General features: G+C 63.5%; 1 protein-coding gene across 1 annotated transcript; it reads right to left on the minus strand.

Moving 5' to 3' along the window:
- Window positions 1–129: 129 nt before the first annotated feature.
- Window positions 130–22,432, minus strand: PTCH2 (patched 2). Its single transcript, XM_055725030.1, is given in 26 exon segments — window positions 130–1,521; window positions 1,639–2,052; window positions 2,222–2,455; window positions 3,016–3,115; window positions 3,388–3,530; window positions 3,680–3,817; window positions 4,372–4,655; window positions 5,176–5,356; window positions 5,446–5,588; window positions 5,861–6,173; window positions 6,258–6,663; window positions 6,785–6,903; window positions 6,983–7,108; window positions 7,197–7,289; window positions 7,413–7,568; window positions 7,646–7,777; window positions 8,006–8,153; window positions 8,516–8,637; window positions 8,738–8,933; window positions 10,894–10,985; window positions 11,218–11,287; window positions 11,410–11,599; window positions 21,600–21,792; window positions 22,109–22,210; window positions 22,212–22,360; window positions 22,363–22,432. Coding segments are annotated over 25 exon segments (4,314 nt in total). The 3' UTR covers window positions 130–1,521.
- Window positions 22,433–23,810: the final 1,378 nt, after the last annotated feature.

Genomic DNA, 23,810 nt, shown 5'->3' on the forward strand with positions numbered 1-23,810 from the left:
CTCCGGGGTTGGTGACACATGCAGGACAGGCTGACAGCCCCCCCTCCCCGTGCCACACACCCCACTCCACACCGTGCGCCCCTCCTTGCACGTTTGCACATCCCATTGCATGTGTGCACACAGCAGGGTCTGTCTCAAGCATCCCTCCCCCCCTGCCACCTCTGCCCCCCAGAAGAAAGGGCTAGACACGGCAGGTAATTTATATATAATATATATATTTACTCTTTAAAAATAAACCTTCGGTCCCCACTACCGCCTGTACAAACTACAAAAATAAACCTTTGCTCTCTTTGATATAAATAACTTAGATGGCGTGTTGGGGGGGGGGAGCTGCCCGCCGTGCCCACGCCTGGCACGGGGACGGGGTCCCCAGGGCCACCCCAGCTCAGTGGCAGTGTCTGGGGGCCGGGGGGGCTGGGGCCGTGGGCACAGCAAACACCGCTGGAGTTAAAGTGCTGGGTAACGGTGCAGACGGTGCCCGGGATGGGGCTGGGGACAGGGACAGAGGCTGGCCTGGGGACAGCCCTGACGTGCGGGGACAGCAAGGACCACCCCAAGGACACACACACAAACCCCCCCGCAAAACCCTGCCCGTGTGGTGGAAACCGCAGGCTCCCTGGCTCCGCCGCGGCACATCCCTGATCTCCAGCCCTCCCGTGTTCGCCAGTGGGGAAACTGAGGCACGGAGCCGCACACCGGAGAGGGGTGAGCTGCCCGTGGCCGCCCAGCACCCCGTGGAGCCGGGGCATGGACCAGGTGTGTGCCCCTACCCTGGGCTCCCGCTGCCTCCGGTGGGCAGCCCCGTACCGGCAAAGGGGCTGCCCCCTCCCTGCCTGCACCCCGGGCAGCTGGGCGGGGCTGTAGGCTGAAGAAATAAATCTTTTAAAATAAGCTTAAAAATATATATCTCTCTATAGATAGTTTCCCTTTGCAATAAATAAAGGTGGGGGGTGCCCGCCCCAGGCCTTGCCCATGGCACCCCAGGGCACAGCTGGCTCTGGGGCTGCCCCCTTATCAGGATGGGGGGCATCAGGGCACCCTACTGGAGCACCCCAGCTTGTGGCCCGGGTTGGGGGTCCCAGGAGGAGGTGATGGGGAGCAGGCAGAGACCCCGCAGTGGGGGAGCTGGTAGGGCACCAAGCCCGCCTTGCCAGCAGCTCCAGAAACAGATTGGGGGGGGGTAGGAGGGGTTAGTGCTTCCATTTCGGGGAGGGGGAGGGGGGGGGCAACAAGCCCGGGGCAGGGAAACCCCACACCCTGGGTGAGGGGACACAGCACCATTGGCACAGCCCCCGCTAAGGGACGTGCAGGCACAGGGTGGCCTGCACACAGCTTGCATAGAAGTGCCAGCCTGCCCTGCCGAGCCCCTTTGGGGCAGGTGTGGGGGTGCCAGTCCCCCTCGGCCGAGACCGGGGGGGCACCGCCGCTCCGGCGATTAGCAGCACGATGTGGGCGACCCTGCTCTGCACCCTCCTGTGCCTGCTGGGCGCTGGGGAGATGCTCTGCCCAGGAGCCAGCAACCTGTGGGGTGAGAGAATGGGGGGAGGGGCGGTCAGCTGGGTCCCTCCAAACCCACCCTGCACCCCCACGCCGCCACGCAGAAGCCCCGGGGCAGGGTGCCTGTGCCCCCAAGCTCACCTAGCGCCGGGTGCCTGCCCCGCTGCGTCCCATGCTCTGCATCTCGAAGGTGTCAGGCCCAGCAGTGCCACTGGTGCTGGGTACACTGGGCTCCTCCAGGCAGTCCCGCTCGCCACCAGCAAAGCCCTCGGGGCCAAAGTTGGGGTAGGAGCCAGGCAGTGTGGGGTGCAGGGCCACCGTCACCGAAGCAGTGGCAGTGACGGTGGTGTAACTGCCGGCAGGACCCTGCAGGTGGGTGCTGTAGGAGGGCAGGGCTGTGGCGGGGGCTGGCCGGGCGCCCGGTGCGCAGGGCTGTGGGTAATCTCGGGGTGGTGTGGGGCACGGCTCCCCGAAGGGCAGGGGCGGTGCGGGCTGTGGGCCGGGAGCCTCCTTCTTCCCCTGGACCTCTGGGCTGTCCTTGTAGGGTTTCAGCACCTGGAGGGGGGACATGGAGCATGAGGGCCCCCAGCCACGATGAGCATCCCTTTGGCAACCCCAGCAGCATCACAGGGCACCCACGAGCCCCCATTCCCAGTTTTATCCATGACCCTCTCCCAGGGGATGCCAGGCAGCTGGTGATGCCATGGTGGGCAGAGACACTCACGGTGATGCGAGGGAAGCTGGGGTCCTTGCCGGCCTCCAACAAGATGTGTGCCGGGGCTGGGGGCACAATGAACGGCCCCCGGGGGCTGCCTGGTCCCATGCTATCTGCGTCCGAGGGGTCAGGGAAGGTGGCAGGCCATGCTGGGGCACGCCGGACATACAGCCCCCCAGGGCCCAGGCATGGGGGCACCGGCTCTGGTGGGGGCAGGCGGGGGACGTTATCAGCCGGGGATGCCTGGAGAGAGAGGGGACAGCGTCAGAGGGACTAGGGAAGTGGATGGAGGGATGGAGAATAGAATATGGAATAGAGGGATGGAGAATAGAATATGGAATAGGGAAGTGGATGGAGGGATGGAGAATAGAATATGGAATAGGGAAGTAGATGGAGGGATGGAGAATAGAATATGGAATAGAGGGATGGAGAAGTGTGGGGGCAGCAGGGAGCATGGGGTGATGCAAGGATGGGGTGAGGGCTGTGTGGGGTGAGGGAGATACAGGGTGAAGCAAGCGTGGGGTCAAATTGGTCAGGGAGGGATGGGGGGAGTCGAGTGTGGGGTGAGGAATGGGGTCAAGCAGGTATGGGGCAAGTTGGATATGCGGTAGAGACAGGATGGGGTAAAGCAGGGATGGTACAGGGTGAGGGATGGGCTGAGATGGGTATGAGGAAGGTTGGACTGGATAAGGCAAGGGTGGGTATAGGGTGAAGGGGGGACAGGGTGAGGGGCAATGGGGGATGAAGAGACATGGGTACAGAGTTGAGGAGGGACAGGGAGAGATGGGAGGGGGGTCTTGTACCTCAGGGGGTGGCCCAATGACAGAGAGCAGGACTGGCAGTAGCACCAGCCCATTCAGCAGCCCCAGCAGCGTCAGGATGGTGAGCACCGCAAAGAAGTACCTGGGTGGGCCACAGGCAGAGAGGGTAAGCAGGCACAGCCATCACGAACCCCGTCCCACCCCAGACACAGCTTCCCACACCACACACTCTAGCCCCTCCATGTCTCCCCAGCCTCCATGCAAGACGGGGTGGATGTGCCCAGCAAAACACATTCTCGCCAGCTGCCCCACCTCCCCCCCACCAGCCAGGGGGGCTGCCATGCTCAGCAGCCTCCGCTACCAAAGCTTTTGGGGTGCAGCAAGTGGCTGGTTTACGCCAGGCCCAGTGCTCACCTCATGATGAAGTCAAACTCTGAGCCAGCCAACATGAGGACGCCCAGGAGTGTGGAGACAGCACCATCCATCACGGGGGCAAAGGTGTGCTCCAGTGCTGCAGCTGAGCGCACGTTCTTGCTCCCCACAGCTGTCAGGAAGCCCTGCATGGGATGGGGATGTGACGCGGGGCTTATCCCCATGAGCCATCCATGACGTGGCCACTCATCGGCACATGGCCAAGGGGATGAGAGTGCCAGGGAGTGGGAACTGGGGTGCCCTAAGGCTGGGCAGGGGGTCTGCCTGTGCTTACCAGGGCCACATGGACAGTGAACTCTACACCGATACCCACTGAGGCGATGAGGATGACCACAGGGATGGCGCTTAGCTTGATGCCCATCAGCCCCATGATGCCAAACAGCTCCACTGCCATCATGGCCAGGATGGAGACCTGGGGCAAGGGGGGGTCAGTGAGGGGTGGCTCTGACCAGCTGTCCCCTCTGTCCCTCCACTTGTCATGCCCCATCCTACCCCTCCATATAGGGCAGCCTCACCCCATTACCCCTTTTCCCTCTGTTCAGGCTGTCCCTCTGTCCCATTTTTGGGGGTGGCCCTCACCCTCCATGCTCACTACATGTTCCTTTCATAAGGGGTGTCCCTGATCCCTCCATACGGGTCCCCTACACACCGTCACCTCCGTATGGGTATTCCCTTCAACCTCCTCTGCATGGATATCCCCAGACTCCTGTCCCCTCCATATGTTCCCTTCATCAGCGATGCCCCTGATCTTTCCATACGGGTGTGTCCCACCCACTGCCACCTCCATACGGGTGTCCCTTCCACCCAGGGTGCCCCTGGCCACCCCAGCACCCCATCCCCACAAAGCAGGTGCCCAGGACCACCCAGCAGGATGGGAGCAGGGCTGTATGTTCCTGTCCCCATGCACCAAGAGGGCAGCATGGCCAGCTGCCTGCCCCGTCCCCATGCATCAGGGTGCGTACTCACGATGATGCCGGCCGTCCAGGGGTTGAGCAGCAGCAGGGCACAGACGAGGAAGGTACAGGCCAGCAGGATGCTGATGGCCAGCAGGAACCAGTGGCGCAGGCCAATGTACTGCTCCCAGAAGAGGAAGGGGTAGCCACTGGGGTAGCTCAGTACCCCGTGGCGCTGGGCAGCCTCCCGGCAGATGGCCCGCACGCTCTCGATCGCCTCCACAAAGTCAGCTGTGCGACGCAGCCCGCTCAGGTAGAAAGGGAACTGGGCGAACTCCAGGGGCTGGGCTGCTGGGACTAGGGAGGAGAGCACGGGCAGTATGGGGGTACAGGCAGCACAGGAGCGCAGGCAGCATGGGGGCACCTCAGCCACACCAGCCTGAGTGCTGTCTGGGCACCACAGGGCTGGGCAGCGTGTGGGGAGCAGGCTGGGGGCAAAAAGGAGAAGATTTCTCTGCCAGCAGGATGCTTGTGAGGTAGGGGGTAACGGGAAACAGGGGGTTCTCTGCAGGGGCATGTTTGTGGGGCAGAGGGAAAACAGAGTGGAGGGGCTTCTTTGCGGTGAGATATTCATGGGCTGGAGCAGCGTGTGCTGCTGCGTGCTAAGGGCACAGTGGGGTGCTCAGGGTGTGGAGTGCAGGGGACAAGCATGGGGCACGGGGAAGCAAGGCAGTTTCTCTACCAGAAGATGCTGACGGGATGAGGGATGTGGGGGATTTCTCTCGGGGGGGATGCTTGCAGGTCAAGAGAGGTGCAGGGAGCGGGGTCCTCTGGAGGAGGATGCCAGGGGGCAGGAAGGGGCCATCGCGTCACTCACTTCGCAGGTTCTCGCCCGTGGTGTCGTACTTGTCATGGATCCACTCCGGCGGCGGGGGGTAGAAGTTGGCCTGGGAGGCAGCGAAGCCCAGAGGGTCGTTGCTGGCCCACACCGTCAGGCAGATGTAGAAAGTGTCAGGGGGGATGATGCCATTCTCATCCACCAGCCGCCGGGTGGTCAGCTATGGGGAGAGAGTCAGAGTGGGTATGAGCTGGGCGGTGGGCACAGAGTTGCCCCCAGCCCAGTTGCCCCAGCCCCGTCCCCACGCACCTGGTTGAAGTTGAAGGGCTCCTTCTTGTTGCCAGTCTGGATTAGGAGCTTGTATGCCAGCGCCCCATCCTCAGAGCCGTTGCGGTAGCTGTCATGGGTGATGCGCCCAGCTTGCCAGTCCCTGTCGAAGGTGGCCTGGAGCCCTGGGGACACATTGTGGGGGGTGAGCATGCCTTGGGGCACACCACCCCACACCGCATGCCGTGTGCCCTGGGGAGCATGGTGCCAGCAGGATGGGCATGAAGAAACCCCAGGGCTCAGCTTGGCATTGTTGGGCACCCTGGGGACACCATGGGACCACTCTCCCCGGGGTGCCACACACGAGGGAAGGCATTCCCAGGCCAGTGGGGAGTATGCAGGCTGCGGGGGGGGTCCCTGGGCAGGTGATGTCATGGCAAAGAGGGACATCCCTTACCTCGCAGCCAGTCCTGGAAGTAATGGAGCCACATCTTGGGCAGGTCACGGTTGCCCTCCCGCACCACATACTTGACGGTGCTGAAGGCCTGGTGCAGGCTGAGCAGGGCGGCTTGGGCACCTGGGTAGTGGAAGCCACCCTTGGTGACGATGAACATGTTGTAGAAGGAGAAGTACTTGAACTGGGCTGAGATGAAGGCATGCGCCTTGGTGTCCCGTGGCACGATGTCCGTCAGATAGAGCCCATCGTGCACCATGGTGGTGCCGTAGAGGCTCAGCCCCAGCAGCGCCAGGAAGAGCACCACCACCACCGCCTGTGGGGACAGCAGGGGGGTCAGGCAGGGTCCTGTGCCACCGGCCCACTTTGGGTGGCATTGCCAGGACTTTCCCCTCCTCACCTTGGTCCGGGTCCGCAGGAGGAGCGGGGCGTACTTCTCCCGGGCAAAGTCAGCCAGGCTCCAGCGGCAGAAGGGCAGGGGGACACACTCCCTCCCACCCTTGGCTTCATCCAGCTGGGCCAGTAGGTCCCGGGTGGAGCTGGACGGGGTGAAGACCTGCGAGCCCAGGGGGTCCGTGGGGGGCAGGAGGACGGCGGGCGAGGTGCACACCTGGGAGGTGGGTGGCAGGACGGTGACGACATGGTGGCCTGAGGGGTCACACCGGGTGAAGGCTTGCACAGTGGTGGTAATCTGGGTGCTGGTGGCCACACCGGGGTGCCCATAAGGGGACGGGTGGCAGGCATGGTTGTCATTAGCATCGGCAAGCTCCTGGGGTTGGATCTGGATGACCCGCGAGGAGCAAGGGCTGTGGGGAAAGAGGAAAGGAGAGAGAAAAGGATGAGAAGATGTCGAGGGAGAGGAGCAGTCACCCCGTTCGGGGGGGACCCACGGGGTCAGCCCCATCCCCGTCAGCCTGGCACTGGTACCTGTAGAAGCAGCAGAGGATGTCAAGCCGGCGTTTCTCCCGGCGGTGGAGGTCCAGGCTCAGGATAGCAGGAAAGACAAACAGCACCATGGCGAAATTGAACACCACAACCACTGCAGCCTGCGGGCACAGGGGGACATGTCAGAGTGGGGTCTGGCCATCCCTTCCTGCTCCCCGTGGACAGGGACCCTGGCCCTACCTGGAGGGAGAAGGCACGCAGGGCAGGGATGGGCACCAGGGCTGCCATGAAGAAAGCGATCATGTTGCTGACAGAGGTGAGAGCCACGCTGGTCCCCGTGCGCTTCAAGCACTCGCCCGTCCGCTCCTGCAGGGACAGAGGGAGGGGGTGATAAGAGGGGCCACAGGGAGGTGGGAGGGGGCCAGGGAGCCCCCAGGCAGGGCTGGGCACTCGCCTTGAAGGGAATGTGCTGGCTGGTCTCGGTGAAGGCATGAGCCAAGAGGAACATGTCATCCACACCGATGCCAAGGGCCAGGAAGGGCAGGACCTGCCAGAGAGCAGCCGGTGTCAGTGGAGGGCACATGGCCACCACCTGGGAGGGGACTGACCATCCTGCAGCCCCCAGGGTCCCACCAGCCCTGCAGTACCCAGCTTTTCCCCCAGCACATACCTGGGTGGTGGCTGCATTGAAGGAGATGCCCAGCAGTGAGCAAAGCCCCAGGCCAGAGGCCACTGACAGAGCCACAAGCAGGACCCCAGCCAGGCCAACAGCCCCTTGGGACTTGGAGCAGTCCCACCGCAGCATGGTGACACAGGCATAGGCCAGCTGGAAGAGCACAGCGGGTTAGTGGGGATGGGGAGGGGACAGAGGGGGTGTGGGGGGTGGGGTGGGTGCACACACACCATGAGGAGGTAGCCCCCAGCCACCCGGATGGCGCTGACGTCGGAGAAGGACTTCATGATGTCGTTGAGCGTGGTGGTGGAGAAAGCATGGACGCTCTGCGTGGCATTGGGCGGGATGGAGTTCTGTGCCAGCTGCCAGAGGTGCACCCCGTTAGAGGAGTCACCTCCCACACTCCCTGGTACACCCCTTCCCAAGCCACCCAGGGTATCACCACCACCACCAACGGTCCCATGGGACCCACCAGACTACAAGAGAATGGTGCCAGGACTCATGGCCACATGAAAACCTGCGTGTGGGGGTATGCCACATACAGGTTCATCCCTGCCCAGCCCCATGCAGGGGCTGTTCCCGGTGCCCACCTCCACGAATTTCCTCTGCCAGGCCTCCAGGATGGCTCCCGCCTTCTCCTCGCTCCAGCTGATGTCATGGATTTCGTAGTCATCTTTGAAGTGCTCGAAGAGCTGCCGAGGGCTCATGAGGAGGAACATGGTCTGCAGGGCCTCGGCGCTGGGGGACAGGCATGCATCTCGCTGGGACCGGCTGCAGTGCCCCGGGATGCAGGAATGGGTCCGTCCCCCACCCCACGGCTCCCAGCCCCACTGCGGACACCCAGGAGAGGATTCAGGCATCCCTCCCTCCATCCCCCACCTTGCTCTGAAGCAATGCCCTGCTTGCCAGCCCCATACACTAGCCAGCCTCACACTACCTCCCAGACAGCCCCACAGCCCCTCTTGCAGCCAGGGCAGGTTCCCATGGGCACCAGATAAGGAAGAGGACAAGGGAATCCTGCCCCAAACTGTCCGAGGGGTGAGTGCTACAGCTGGGCCCCTGTGCCATGCCTGGGGTACCCACACCACAGTGGCTCTCACCGTAGCAGCTTGCCCTGGGAGTCTTTGGTCGTGCCACCTAAAATCAGCTCCTGCTGCCAGCGCATGAACTTCCTGGAGAAGCCATGGCAGCCCCCCGAAAGCTCGGCTGGGATGTCAGGGCTCTGTGGGTAAAAGGGAGGTGTCAGGGATGCAGGACTGTGGGGCAGGCAGGAAAGCAGCGAGCTCCCACACACCCCCTGGTCCCCACGGGCTGTGACCCACCTGCTGACTCTGCTTGTTGGGGGCACTCGGGGGGCACTGGGGGTCCTGGGGATCCAGGCAGGGCCGCTCCATGTAAGCCTGCCCCACCTCTGCCTTGTCTAGCAGCTCTTTGAAGCCTTCCAGGGATGTGAACTGCCCCAGCTCCTCCATCAGCTGCAGAGGGTCCAGGTTGCTCCACTGGATGTCCGGGCGGCCCCTGGGGAGAGAGCAGGACTGGGGTGACGAGGCATGCCAAAACCTACACGTGATACCACCACCACTGCCATCTCATCCCATGGGTACCCTTGAAGGCAGGGTACAAGGATGCAGAGGAGCAGCATCAGTTCCCAGTGCATCCCCTACCCCCTCCGGGGGCCACCTGCGGCATCCCCCGTGCCCTGCACAGCGCAGCAAGCCGTGCCGAGTCAACACTGCCCCGAGTCAAGTAGCGTGCCTGATCCTGTTAGGCTGGGACAAAGCGGGGGGAGCTGGCCCCGCTGCCTGGCCCCGCTTTGTGCAAGCAGTCAGGCCGATTACTGCCCGCAGGCTAACATCTTGATAGAGGGGAGCAGGCAGGCAAGGGGGCTCCAGGTATCCCTTCCAGCCCCTCCTGCCATCTCGCCTCAGGCTGGAGGTTTTGGGGCTCAGCAAAGGCTCCGGAGGCTCAGGATGGTGCTGAGAGCCGGGCACAGACCAGGTCCTTGGAGGTCCAGTGGGACCCCGTGGGACTTGGGTAACAGGGAAAAGAAGCTTTTCCATTGCCTGTGGATGCTCTGCTCCCTCCATCCCAGTCCGGGGTGCTGGGGGGCAGCTCCCAGCCTCACTCGGCTTCTTTTTTAAGACAGAAAGGACACACAAAAAAGCCAATAACCCAGCCCAGCGCTCCAAAGAGGGGAAGAAAAAGCCCCAAGCAAGTGTGGGCTCTGGGGAGAAATGCAGCCTAATAATTCATGAAGGCTGGCTGGGCCGGAGCCGGCCGCTCGAGATTCCCACATACCAACCGGAGCTGCTGCTGCTTCCAAAGAGAGCCCCTTTTATCTGCTTTCGCTTGCTTCACTGAGCCAGGGCAAATCCTTTTGTCTTTCCATAGATTGCTGCTCTTTGTTCTCCCAGCTCCCGCCCCGCTCACCCCTAGGCGTTAAAAAGGGGGACGAGTCCCCATGGGCTGGCTGGTGCTCAGCCGGGGTGCCCACCTGGGCACCCGCTCGGCCGGCTGCGAGATGAGTCCCACCGCTACTGCGGGTGCCACCCTGCCTGCCACATACTCCAGCACCAGGATGCTGCCCACCCGGGCAGATGATGCCACCAGCATCCTGCTGGACGTGGCCACCCTGGCGCTGCTCGCTCCGGCTCCTGGCTGCTCCCCCGGCTGGGCTGGGGGGAACCTGAGATCTTGGGGGGGCAAAGCCAGTCCCCCAGTCCTGGCTGGGGATGCTGCGGCCCCTTCCCCCTCCTCCCATCCAGCAGCAGCCTGAATAAGGCCACTATTTCATCTGTTTGGCAAGGGGCAGCTTTCAGAGCAGCATTAGCATGAGAAAGCACAGGGCTGCGTTTGCTGACAATGCACAAGCCTCCCCGGCTCTCCCGGACGAACACACGCGTAAACAGAAGGAATGTGGGGGGGGGGGAGGCTCCCCCTGCCCAGCCCGGGTCCCCAGTTCCACCACTGCGGTGTGGGGAGCTGGATGGGAGTCACCCACCACCCACTCCGGGGACTCTGTGCCCTGTGTGTCCCTGGGCACAGCTCAGGAGCTTGGGTGCCTCCTCGCTACCGTGGCACCCACAAAGCGCTGGGGGCAGGGAGCAGCCCCCAGGGACCTGCCTGCGGCACAGCCTCGGCCCCTGTGTCCCCGTCCCTGGTGTGCAGTGTGGAACAGCCGGGATGGGCAGCTCCTACCCAGGGGCTGCAGAACCCCTGCGGCCGTGCAGCCCTGCCAGTGCCACCGAAGCCAGGCGGATGAGGCCAGGGACCTGTCTCCAAGGTGTTGACCCATCAGGACGAGTGATGGTGATGGGACCATCCCAGGGCCCAGCAGGACAAGCAGCAGCACCGAGGGACCTTGGGGTGGCTGGGCCAAGCTGCATAGGAACGTCAAGCACAGCCCCTCGGCAGTGCGCCCCCGGTCCCTGCTCCCATCCGTGGCCCCCCACACCCCAGCACAGCCCCCTGCACTCACGGGAGGTAGGCTGAGCCTCCCTGCAGCTTGGCACCTTCCCAGAAGCAGTCCAGGGGCGTCAGGATCACGCAGGGGAACAGCTTCTCTATCATCTGTGGGAGGAGGAGATGCGAGGGGTCAGCAGGGATGGATCAGGCCCTCCCTGCTCCCTCCCAGCCCTGCTGGGCTGCCCAGACCTGTGCCCTCCCGCACGGAGCTGGCCGTGCCATTGCAGCGCCTGGGGCTGGCAAGCCCCATTCCCACCACGACCCACCTGCCCATTTGTTGAGGGACCGACTGCCTGTGGGGGGACTCCCTGGGGGCCACACCGTGCCCAGCACTCACCCTCTCGATCATGCCATTCTCAATGATGGGGACACCCGACTTGTAGCAGATCTTGTTCAAATCCCACGATCTGGAAAGGCAGGAGGAGGAGATGAGGATGAGCATCATCCCACAGGAGACACAGCAAAGGGTGGGGGGACATGCAGGACACAGCGGGGGTCCCCATCCCACCCTGTCCGGAGTCGGACTCACTTTCCGTACAGCGAGACTTGGACTTTGCTGGCGGCCAGGGCCGCCTCGAGGTGGAGCTGCAGGGCCTCCTGCGTCAGGATGTTCTCCCCCTCCCTCTTCGGGGTCTGGATCAACATCTGGGAGGTGTAGACAGACTCCTCACCCAGCTTCTCCTTGGTGTAGCGCAGCTCCTGGCTCACCCGGCTGCCCGCTGCGGAGGGGACCACAATGTGCCCTGTCTGTGCGAAGGCTGGTAGAGCCCCCGTTACACCACCCTGTCCTGCCCATCAGGATGCCCAGGGAAGGGGATGGGCTGGATCAAGGCCCCACAGCATCAGATGGTGCCACATGAATCTGGATCGGAGCGGGGGGGGGCGCGCTTCTTGCAATGGGGTTCTGCAACAGCTGCATCCTCTGGGCACTTGCACCCAGCGCACCCAAGCAAGGAGCACCCCAGCCCACACCGGACCAGGCACCCCCCTCCCACCAGCACAGGCATTTCCAGCCCCAGAGAGGCCCATTGGCTTTACTTTCCCTGGAAGAACCCTGCAGACCGACAGCTGATGAAGCAGATGGGACACATCCTGCCCTGCTCCCACCTGTGTGCTGTGGCGTGTGCTGCAGATGCCCAATACAACCAGCTCCTGATGCAACAAGCAGAACTGGGGACACCGCTCCCCATCCCTGCCAAGCTACTCCCTGGCACCCCAGGGTGGGCAGCGTTTTGGCTGTGGGGAGGGGTGGACACCCCCAAGTCCCCAACAGTGCAGAGTGCCCTATGAGGGGTTTGGGGACAGGGGAGGGGCACAGCACTGGGGAACTCCGTAGGACCCCTCTCCTCTCACCGAGGCGCTGGGAGCCATCCCCAATGGCAGCAGGAAGGCTCCCAGCGCAGCGCGGCAGGGCCAAGGTTTCCGGGAGAAGCCGCCAACTCCATTTGCAGCCACCTCAGCGCAGAAGAGAAATCCCCTCCCGGCCAGCGCAGCAGGGCCGAGATCAAACCCTGCGTGGCCTTTTGCACGGCAGAGCGCCATCGCAGGGACAGCCAGCCCCATCCCCGCTGAACGAGGGGCTCCCATCCCTCCTGGCACAGCAAAGGGGGACAGACACACCCCCCCCCGAGGAGGGTGGGAAGCCGATCTCGAGACACCAAGTGCAACACCCAGCCACCCTGCTCCCAAGTCCCTGCCCAGGGCAAGGGATGCTGCATGTAGCCCCCACCCCAGCACCACCCACCAGGGACACCCCAGGGTGCCTGGCATCGGGGCACATCCCAAGGCAGTGCTGCTGGCAAGGGGAAGGCTGGCTCCTGCCCAGCCCCGGGTGCTGGGGAAGCGGTGGTGGGGGGTGTCAGGATTCATCCGCACCGGGATGCTCCCTCAGCAAGAGGCGGGGGCCCCGGCGGGCCTGGCCCCCTGCCAGCGCCGAGGAGGCCGGAGCGAGACCACAAATAAGGAGCAGAATCTTCCCTTTTAATGACTTATTATATGGTTTGGTGTTTTTTTGGCTTTTTTTTTTTTCCCCCCCCTGCTTTTTGGGAACCGGGAGGGGAAGCGTCTTTATTGTTCCTGGCTGGGCTGGGGAGCAGCTGGTGTCCATCAGATGCCAGTTGGGGTGGAGGTTGTGCCAGGGCTGGGAAGGGGGGGGGGGGGGAACGACACTGCCACGGCCTTTGTGTGTGTGTCAGAGGGGATGGCAGCGCCTGGGGCGAGGGGACGAGGACACAGGGAGGGTGGGTGTCACAGTGGGAGGGAATGGGACACCCCATCCCCTTCCTGGCAGGCTGGGAGGTCAGGCAGGAGGTGTACCGAGCTGCTCTGATCTCAGCTGCGCCACCCACGCGGAACCCGGGTGGGTGGTGGGACACAGCGATGGGAGGGTGCTCAGCATCGCCACCGCTCCCAGGGGACACATCCTGCTGCACCCCACGGGCATCTCCACCCAGCACGGCCACAGGAGGAGCCACACATCTGCAAGCATGGAGGGAGGGGCTGGGGGGAGCCCCTCAAAAAATTAAAGGGGGGGGGGGGGGGAGAGAAAATAAAAAGCCGTCCCTTGTAATTAGTGTTAATTTGGAACAGGGCACTGCAAGCCGTCAGCAAGCTTCAAAGGCCATGAGGAAGCCTCAAATTCCAACACCCTAATTAACCAAAGAGCAACATGAAAAGACAAGGCAGCACACACAGGGCTGCCAAGGACACTTCAAACGGGTGCGCACCCGCCGGCCGGCCAGCCTGGGAGCGGGGCGAGACACCCCACGCTGCACGCAGCCCCCCAGCCCAGGGAAGGGGCTGGGGGGGGCACCCCAATACCAACAATGAGTACGTTAATGAGGAACTGTATGTAATTTTTTTTTTTTTTTTTTAATTCCAATTAACAAAGGGAGCCCTTGGCTTTTTCATGCAAAGGGCCCTCTGGTTCCAATCAGGCGCTCCGGTCCTGCTTATTAACAGCCCACTCTGCTCCCCGGCGCGGTTTGGCTTCACCCCCCCCTGGACCCCCCCACTGGGCAAACTGACCCCCATGCCCCCCAAAACACCACAGTGGGGACTGGGGGCAGGACAGTCCCTGGAGGCAGCAGTGCCTTGCGTGAGCATCCTCCCAGGGGTGGGTACCACTTCTGGGTACCACTGGCTGGGGGGTCATGGGGTGCAGTCCCACAACCGTGTGGGCTAGAGGGTGGATAAGACCCCAGCCCACCCACAGGCCAAACAGCCAGCGTGCAGAGCAGGCTCCCACCGTGCCCCAGTGGGGAAGGCATGGGTGCCAGGGTGGGGATGGGGACCCTGGCAGCAAGGGCAGCTGTGTGTGCAGCTTCCCCCCCCCGGCCATGCCGGGGGAGCACTCCCCGTAATTGCAGCATCCGCCACAAAATTACAGAGCAGGGCGGGAGCCTCCCTGCCCCCTTCCCGGCCACCCTGCCTGAGCCACCCCCCCACCCCCCACCACCACTCCCCAAACCCTTCTGGCACAGGACCCACAGCCACAGCCCCGGCACTGCAACCAGCTCACCCTCACCCAGTGGGACCAGCTTGTGCCCTTGGTTGTCCTGGTGGGTGCCAGAGCTGCTTCACCCGCTGCCCAGCGCCAGCATGCCCCCACCCCCCGCCCAGCCCCAGGCTGGGGTGGGGGAGGGACAGGGTTGCTGCTGCTCCTAGCCAAGACGGAGCCCTAGCCCCTGCATTTCCCCCTTGCATAGGAAGGGATCTGATCCAAGCTCACCCCACATCTCCCCGGGGCAGACAGCACCCCCCGCTCCAGCTCAGAGGGTTTGGGGTCAGAGCAGCCCATGCCAGGTCCTGCTGCCCCAGTGCAGCTGCAAGCCCCCCAGCACAGGGGTCACCACCACACAAGCCACCCTGACATTCCACCATGCTCAGCCAGGGCAGGAGGGGGGCAAACCCCACAAGAGCCCTGTCTCCAAGCTCCCACAGGTGGGGGGCAGCAGGCTGAGCACACCGGGGCAGCATGCCCGGGTGACACAGGGAGGGCAGTGGGTCAGGGCAGGCTGCCAGCCCCACACCAAGCCCTCCCTGCCTGGCAAGGGCAAAGGAGGGCCATGAGAGGTATTGGGGGCCATGGAGAGGCACCAGTGTCCCTCCTAGCAGATGCATCCTGTTGCAAGGACCACTCTGTATCCCCAGGGCAGGTGGAGGCTGTGGTCAACAGCAGTACCACTGCTCTGCAGATGGGACCCAGGCACTGCCAGCAGCTGTCACCAGTGCTTGGGTGACCTGGGAGGGAGCATGCCTGGGTAAACATCCTCACCTGGCCTCTAAAAAATTAAAAATAATCAGGCCCTGTCCTCCTGCCTGGTGTAACAGGGCTATGGGATGTGGCAAGTCCCAGATTCAGCTGGTCCACAGGGTATCCTGCAACCCTGAACCAGCTCCAGCCATGTCCCCTAGCAAGTGAAAAGCTGTGGGCAGTAAGGGGGTGGTGGTGTTCCCTGGGGAGCTGCCCCTTTTCCACACCACAACATCCTAATGCCAGGGCTAGAAACCCCGACTCAAGTCCACAGCTGGGAGGGGGGGGGAAGGTCATGCTGAGATCCCCTGGAAAAAGCCATCCCCCACAGGGATCCCCCCTTCTGCAGCACCCCACCACCACAACAAGGGGCACACACTGGACTGTCAAGCCATCCCACAGCACAGACCAAGTGCATCCCACTGGCAGATATGCCCACTCCTGGGCGATTAAAGCTCCCAGGGGCATCGGGGAGATGCCAGCACCATCCTGCATCCCGGGGCACTGGGGAGATGCCAGCACCATCCTGCATCCCGTATACCCTCCTGCATCTCAACAGGAGGGGGTCCCAAGGCACCGCCCCGAGCATCCCTCGGCTGGCCGCTTCCCCGTGCTGAGCAGCGCGCAAGCCAGAGGCCACCTTCAAAGTGTTGTGGGGCGGATTAGCTGGATTAGGGAGGCAGTGAAAGGACCCATGCTGCTCCGGAGGAAGTCTCGCCCAGGGCACGCTGAAAGAGCCATTTTTACCTGTCCTGGCCGCTACCACCAGCCTCGCCAAAAGCCCCGCAGCCCCGTCCTGTCAAAACAAGTCCTCCCGGCCCCATTCACCCCACGGCGCAGGGCCGGCCCCGGGGAAGGGGAGGGGGGGTGGGGGTAGGTGGGTGGCAGATGGGTGTCCCCAGAAGCGCGAAGGATGACTGAGGGCTCGCTGCTGGCCCAGTGCCTCCAGCTCCCACCAAACCCAGCCCCACCAAAGGGGCTCCCACCACCCGGCTAAGTCAAGAGGGGTGGCAGAAGAGGGGGCTGCCTTTAAAAAGCCAGCAGCAGAGGGGCTGAAAGGGCCCGTTTGGGGCCAGCTCCACAGCCAAACCCCTTTTGTTTAACAGCAAAGCTAAATTAATGTCTTTATTACCCCAAATCGCGGGGGTGGCGGTTCCCAGCGCAGGGAGGGGGGCAGCCGGGGGCTCGCACCGCCCCGGCCGGCACCGAGGGGACAGCGCAACCCCCGAAAAAGAGGGGGGGGAAAAAAAAGGGGGGGAGAGGGGATTCAGTTGGGAACTATTCACCGCTAAGACTCCTGTCAGCATTGACATAAATTTCCACTGGTGTTGGCATTTAGGCATTTGCCATTTCCATATGTATAGGGCTGCCTGTACTAATTATGCTAATCACCCCCTCTGTTGGCTGCTGTGAAAAATGGCCACATTAGGCACTCCACTGCTTGCTAATGTCACTTAATGTGTGGTTGAAACATACATTCATCCCCCTCTGAATGGTGAAATTTTTCCACATTGCTGGCTTCATTCAGGCAAGAAATGAATTTTTTGAACTCAGACCACTTTTCCAGGCCCGAGGGAGAGGCAGATAATAAAACCCTCTTCTCGGGCCCTGGCGCTGCCCCCTCCCAGCCGCCAAATAACATTTAAAACGCAAAAAAAGAGCCCCCCTCCCTAAGTCCATGGATATGTCTAAGTTAAAAAAAAAAACAACACACACACACAAAACCCCCACCAAAACACAAAATCCCCACTTTCTAGGAAATACAAAAAAACCAACATATAAGTTGAAAAGCAAAGCAAAATGGATAGGGGCAGATAAGCCACAGCCATCTGTAAAGAGTCTCCCAGTCTCTTTGGGTTAATTAGCAAAATTTTCCAGCCTGAAAAAGCTGACTGAGCTGTCAAGGAAGGGAAAAAGGAAAAGCAAGAGGTTTTTGCACTCGCCTCCCAAAGATACATGAAGGCAAACTGCCTGCACCTCATATTTGGGCGGGTGGGGGGCTTCTGGGTGAGCCCCCCCAAGAAGAAAGGTCCTTCCAGAGCCAGCTGGGGCTGGGAGGGAGAATGTGCTTTAGGGCAGACTGCAGAGCCAGGCAGGCAGGTTTTTGGGATAACAGGGACCTCGGCACTTCATGGCAGCAGCACCCCAGCTGCCCCTCACTCCCCTGAGCCCCCAAGGATGGAATCACAGGGTCCCCAAGGATACCCAGACCCTGCAAACAGAGAGGACTGCAGGGTCCCAAAGGAAAAATCTCATCAGGCCAGGCAGGAGGGGGGCTCAGGGAGCCTGGGCTGCCCCTTCTGTCCCCATGGGTTGATACCTGTGTCACCATGCCCCAAGAGAAGTGGGGACCCCATCCCCACAGGATGCCCATCTGGGGATGGAGTGGGGACATGGCAGCCCAGAAGCCATCCCTCGGGCACGAGGCCAGATCCCAGTGGGCATCTCACTGCCCCAGCTGCAAGGGCAAGCTGCCGTTAGAGCCCCCACGCTGCTGGCACCAGCCCCACGTAGCCCCCCTGCCCTGCACCCTGGCTTCGCCTGCTCCTTTCTCTGCCCCCCACGCCAACATCTCGCCCACAAAACCCACCTGCCAGTAGCAACGAGACCACCCACCTCTCTCCATGCCCACCCAGGAATGGCCACAGTACCCCACTCCCCTCCACAACTGCTGCCCCACACACACCCCACTCCGTGGGTCCCACCAGGCACCGTGGGGACAGGGGCTGGGAAGAATGGCCACACAGATGGTCTCCCCAGGACGCAGGCAGGGTGGGGAGGGCGTTCAATCCCCATCCTTGGCTTTCTGTTGTGCCTATCCCATCCCTGACACCCCTATCTCTGCAAAGACGGAGCCAGCCAGGGTCCCTTCTCCTGCTTGCCCCTGCCACAAGGGGAGCCCCAGGCTGCGCCCCAACCCTGCCCTGGGTGCTGGGGAGGGGGTGCCCTGTGCCAAGTCCTGTTGCAGAGGTCAAGGAAAGGCAAAAGCTATTGCCAAGGGGATTGGGGGTGTCTTGGCTTCATGCCCCAAGTTGGGAACAAGGCAGCAAATTCCCCTCACCCCCATACCACACAGCCCATTTCATCCCACCAGCATATTTGGGGTGTCCCTGACCCCCTCCAGGAAAGGGACAGGGTCTTCTCCGAGGAGACTCGGCAGCTCTTTGAGAGTGCAACGGCTGCGCGGGGTGCTCGGCTGTTCCGGTTAGGAATTAACCCGGCCTTCCTTTGAACCAGCCCTCAGCACTATAAATCAGGCAGACCCATTCACCACCCAGGGCTCTGCCTGCCCGGAGCTCGCCACCCCGGCCCCTTGGCCCTACAGACTCCCTGGGAGAGCCGGGAACAGCTGCCAGGTGTCTAGAGGTAACTCAACACTCGCCGCTAGCCAGGATTTCAAAGCCTCCGAGTGGCTAATTGCTTCGGAGGAGCCTAATTGAACATTTCCACAGTCGAGTCCAATTTATGGGGTGACACAGTCTCCTTCCATCTCCCTAACAGGGATGTGGGTCAGGCACAACCCCAGGAGACCACAAGCACTCCCCAGCCAGCCCCCAGTCTGCAAGGCTGAGGATTACACCCCCAAACTGGGACATGGGAGTTTGTGCTTTCCCATGGCAGCCAGGGTCACAGCCCAGGCTCAGGGGGACATGCCACCAGCATGGCCCCAACGCTGACCCCAGCCATGGGGCCAAAGCAGGGCTGCCCACCCTGTCCCCCTTTTGGGGTGGCGTTGGGGTGGGTGCCTCCATGGAAAGCAGCTCCCGTCCCTCCCTTGCCCACCAGCTCCCAGGGGGCTGAGCCAGCAGGGGCAGCCTGGTACAGGGTCACGCTCCACTCCCGTGGGGTTGGGACCTCACCTGGGTGAGGTGGTTTGTGTTGGAACATCACCAACCCACATCCCTCGGCCTGGCTAGGCAGAGGCAGGTGATCAGGTACAGACCGTTGCAGGGCGTCATCAGAGGCTTCCTGGACCCTCAACCACCCTGCCTCTGAGCTGGAACCTGCTGGCCTAGGACAATGGGACCAGGACTCCCTGCACACACACCCTGCCCCTCAAGACACCCCACGGTGCTGCCTCGGGGCTGGGACAGACCCTGCTCCTGCAAACATCTCCTTACATATGCAGAGAGGCAAGGAGCTGGGATCACCTGGCACTCTGGGGATCTCAAAGCTTTGGGGCCAGGCTGATGGGGCACCAGCAGCACTGCCTTGACCTGGCACAGAAATGTCAGGCTTGCTGCAGAGGGAGCCTGAGCAACATCTGCCCCTGCACACCCAGGGATGGGAAGAAGCAGTGGCTGAGAAAATCCCGATGCAGTTTAAAGTGCTCAGGATCCAGCCACACAGTCTGGGAAATTGTGTTCCGCTCCCCAGGGGCAGCCCAAGCCCTCCTGCCTCCCAGTAATGCACATCTCCACACCAGCAGGACAGGGTCCAGAGATCAGGAAGGGCTGGCTACACCTGAGGACACCAGGGGATGCTTTGATCACACCAGAAAAGGCAGACGCCGAGGCCAGCAGAGAGGCAAGGACCCATAGATGTTATGGGGAAGGGAAGCAGTCCCACAGCTGATACACAAGACTGAAAGAGCCACTGCAAACCTTTCTTCCACACCCTGGCTCACGCATGCCCATCAGGGACCCTGCAGGACTACAGCCACACCAGCCACATCATCCTTGGTGGTCGCACGTAGTGCCAATGCCTGAGGACAGCCTCCCTGAGCACGCTGGGGCCGTGCCACCCAGGAGCAAGGCACGGAAGGGTCTGCCCCAAATGCACACTCCTGGAGGAAAAGCCCTCCCAGGAAGACCAAGAGGGGTCCCGAGCAGCACCCCACAGAGCACCCCCAGCACTGCACACCACCCCCACCCCAAGCACTACAAATCCAGGGCAGGAGCTGTGTGCCGACCCAAGCGCACCCACTGCCCAGGAAGGGATAGGACACCCCAGGGTTAGCAGTTTTTCACTATGGTGTAAAAATAAATAAATAATAAAAAAAAATCCAGCTCCAAAGGTGCCCCAGTCATGAGAAAGAGGCGGCTCCTCAGAGAGGCCCCCTGACACCCATACCACAGTGCAGGGGAAATGTGCCCCAAGAGCAGGCACAGTCCCTCCTGGCTGTACCCACACAGGCAGGGAAGCATGGTGGGGCGCAAAGCATGCGCGCAAGAAAAGCTGGGTTTCTGGGCACTTCCAGCCATCCCCAGGCTCAGCCACATCCCCACCCTACTCTCCACCCTGATGCCTTGCAAGTCCCATTCCCCCCCCCCCAACAGGAACAACCACAGCCGCTTCCCTGGCTCCGGCCGTGGTTGCACAAAACACAGACTCCTTGCAACCCCAAAAGCACAATAAAAATCCAATGGAGCTGGAGCCGCGACCCGGAGCAAAGGAACCACGGAAGAAGCACGTCCCTCCTCCAGCAGCCACCACTTAGGCGCCGGCCGGACCAGGAGGTATCACTGGATTTCTCTGCTACGTGTTGCAGAGGAAAGGGGTGATGGAGACAAGATGGGGGGACGGGACACAACACACACGAACACTCCTCAGGAGTGGGGAGCAGGTGGGAGAGCCAGGCATTCCTGGGCAGGGGTGCGTGCATGCATCTGTGTGAGAGCAGGGCTTTTTTTTTTTTTTTAATTAAAAAAAAAGGGGGTGGGAGAGCAAAGTTGCTTCTATTGTTGAACCAAATCCAAGAGTAGCTGAGGACCACACAGGGAGCGGGGCGTGGGGGAGGAGGCAGCGCTCCCGCACAAAGATGGCTGACACCCCTCCGCTGAGCAACATCTGCCCCTGCACAGCACCCCGCCGGGGACCCCAGGCTGCCAGAGCCCCCCCGGCCCGCGCCTGGCAGGGATGGGGAGCGGGGGCGCCATGCGAGGCGCTGCCCCCCCCCCCTCCCCCGGACCCCCAAAGTAGGAGGGAAGCGCAGGGAAAGTAAATCCCAGCGCCGGGAAGCAGAGCTGCAGGGAGAGGGGAGAGAAAATCCACGCCGGAGTTATTAATAACAAAGGAGGGGGATCAGCCGCTTCCACTCGGAAACGGGGATTTGCTCCCGCCTGACCCTGCCCGCCGCCGCGTCCCCTCCGGGCAGGGCTCCCGGCCGGCACCGGCACCGGCCCCGCCGCGCTGCGGGGCTGCGGCCGCCCCCGGGGGCGCTGCCCGCGGGGAAGGGGGTGCCCACGCGCGCGCGGGGACACGCGCCCGCCGCCGCCACGCACCCGCCCCACCGCACGCGCGGGGACGCGCCCGCACCTCGGCGGCGGGGACCCCCGGGCGGGACACGCGTGGGGGGTCCCTTCGCGACACGGCACCACGCACCCGCGCGGACGGGACCTCGCGCCGCGGGCGGCCACGGCCCCGCCGGCGGCACCGTCCCCCCGCCCCGCGCTGTCACCTGCCCGCGAGCCGGCCCGCGCCCCCGTGCCCACGGGGGGCTGCTCCCGCGGGGCCGCGCTTACCTTCCACCCAGAGGTGCTCGATGTCGGTCTCGATGGACGCCACCCGCAGCCCCACGGCCAGCGCCCCGAACACCAGCAGCCCCACGAAGAGCACCTTCCCGCAGTGCCGCTGGATCCGGCAGCCCAGGGCGAAGAGCAGCGCCTGAAAGCGGGCCCGCAGCCACAGCGGAGCCCTCTGGCCCACGGCCCGGCCCTGGGGAGAGGGCGAGGATCAGACCGGGAGCGGGTGAAGGAAGCCCCTGGCCCGGGGAGGGGTGGGGGGGAGTCCGCTGCGCGGCGGGACGCCCGCGGCGGCCGCTCTCCGTGGGCTGCGGAGCGGCGCCGGGACCCCTCCGGCACCCGCGATGCCAGAGGTCCCCGGCCGGGGAGAGAGCGGGTGCCCGAGCCGGGGGACACGGGGGTACCCACACCCCCTCCGCCCCACACCCCCGCAGGCTCCTCCGCGCTCTCGGCGCCCCCCCAGCCCGGCTCGGAGCCCCCCGCGGGAGCGGGCGATGCTCGCCTCTTACCTCGGGCAGCGGCTTGCGGCGGGCAGCGCGGAGCGGCGGCGGCGGCGCGGCGCGGGGGGGCTCGGCCGGCATGGCGGGGCGACTGGCGGGGCTGGGCACCCCCCGTTATGTGGGGCCGAGCGCAGCGGCGGCGGCCCCCATGCGCGCGGCGGGGCCGGTGGTGCCGGTGGCGGGGCCGGTGGCGGTGCAGCGCGGTGCCGGTGCGGAGAGCTGTGTGCCGCCGGCCGCCCGCCGCGCCTCTAAAGGGGAGGCGGGGGCGGGGGGCGCCGGGGCCGCGCCGCCGCCGCCGCTCCCATTGGCCGCCGCCGCCGCGGCAGCGCCCATCGCCGCTGCTAGGCAACGGCGCGCCCGCCGCCGGCGGCCACACACGGCGGCACCCCCTACCGCCCCCCCGCCCCGCACGGCCCGGCCCGGCCCCGCCGCGGGGGGGAGCGCGTCCCGCCCCGCCCGCGGACAACGGCACCCCCCGCGCCCCGCGCCGGCGGCCCCCCTACAGACACCCCCAGGGATGGGCAGGTGTCCGCCCCCCCCCCCCCCCGCGCCCAGCAGCACCGCAGGGGGGGGCACCCCCACGCTGCCACCCCGCCGAGGGTAGGCAGCCCCCCCGTAGCTGTCCCCCGAGGATGAGCACCCCGCAAGCAGGGCAGCCCCCCCTAGCCAGCCTCAAGGCTGGGCATCCCCCTGTAAGCACTCCCCTTAAAGGTAGGCGGGCCCCCCGTAGCTGTCCCCCAAGGACGGGCACCCCATAATCAGGGCAGCCCCCCCATTGCCACCCCCAGGAAGGAACATCCTTCTCCCACAGCTACCCCGCAAGGGTAGGCAGCCCCCTGGAGCTGCCCCAAGGGATGGACATCCCTCCCAAGGGGGCCCCAAGGGCAGGATGTCCCCCCCATAGCCTCTCCCCGAGGATGGGCACCCACTCATAGCTACCCTCCCTCGTCCAGGCACTCCCCTCAGAGACCCCCACCCAGTGCTGGACAGACCCCTCGTAGCTGCCCCAAGGGCCAGTATCCCCTCCAGGGCCAGGCATCTTCCCACAACCACTTCCCAAGGGATGGGCAGCCCTCCTAAGGGCAGAATATCCCCCTACGCCCACCTCCCAAGAGCTGAGCAGCCACCCCATAGCCATCCCAAGGGATAGGCAGCCCCCTCCCAGAGTCTGCGCATCTCTCCTATAGCCACCCCAAAATATGAGCATCCTTCCTTCAAGGGGCAGTTGCCCTCCCCCAAAGCACCAGGTATCCCGCCCCCCCTCCCCGATGCCTTTTCCCAAAAACAAACCATCCCCCCAAAATCGGGGTGTCCCCCACCTGAAATGCCAGTTGCCCTCCCCAAGGGCCAGACATTCCCCCAGGGCCATGGTGGGGACAGGGAGACACCCCACTCTTTGGGTGTGCCCACAAGTGCTGCCCCATCCCCTGCCATGCAGAGGCAAGCCCTGCACCCCAGGGATGGAGGCAGGGGGGCACAAGACCCCCATCGGTGGGGCAGAGGGCAGGCAAAAGGGCAAGGGGTAATTGTCGCCAATAATTTGTGGCTTAATTAGGATTATTTCTCTGCTCCTTTTACTCCCTTCTCATGCCTTTATCAGACAGACCTGGTGCTGCTCCCACTGGGAACGGTGCCCTGAGGAGCTGCTGAGGGCACCCAGGGAGGTCGGTAAACCCACGTGGAACAGCACCCACCCTGTGTGCGTCCCCAT

Source organism: Falco cherrug, chromosome 12 (genome assembly GCF_023634085.1).
Source record: "Falco cherrug isolate bFalChe1 chromosome 12, bFalChe1.pri, whole genome shotgun sequence".
NCBI classification, from domain to species: Eukaryota; Metazoa; Chordata; class Aves; order Falconiformes; family Falconidae; genus Falco; species Falco cherrug.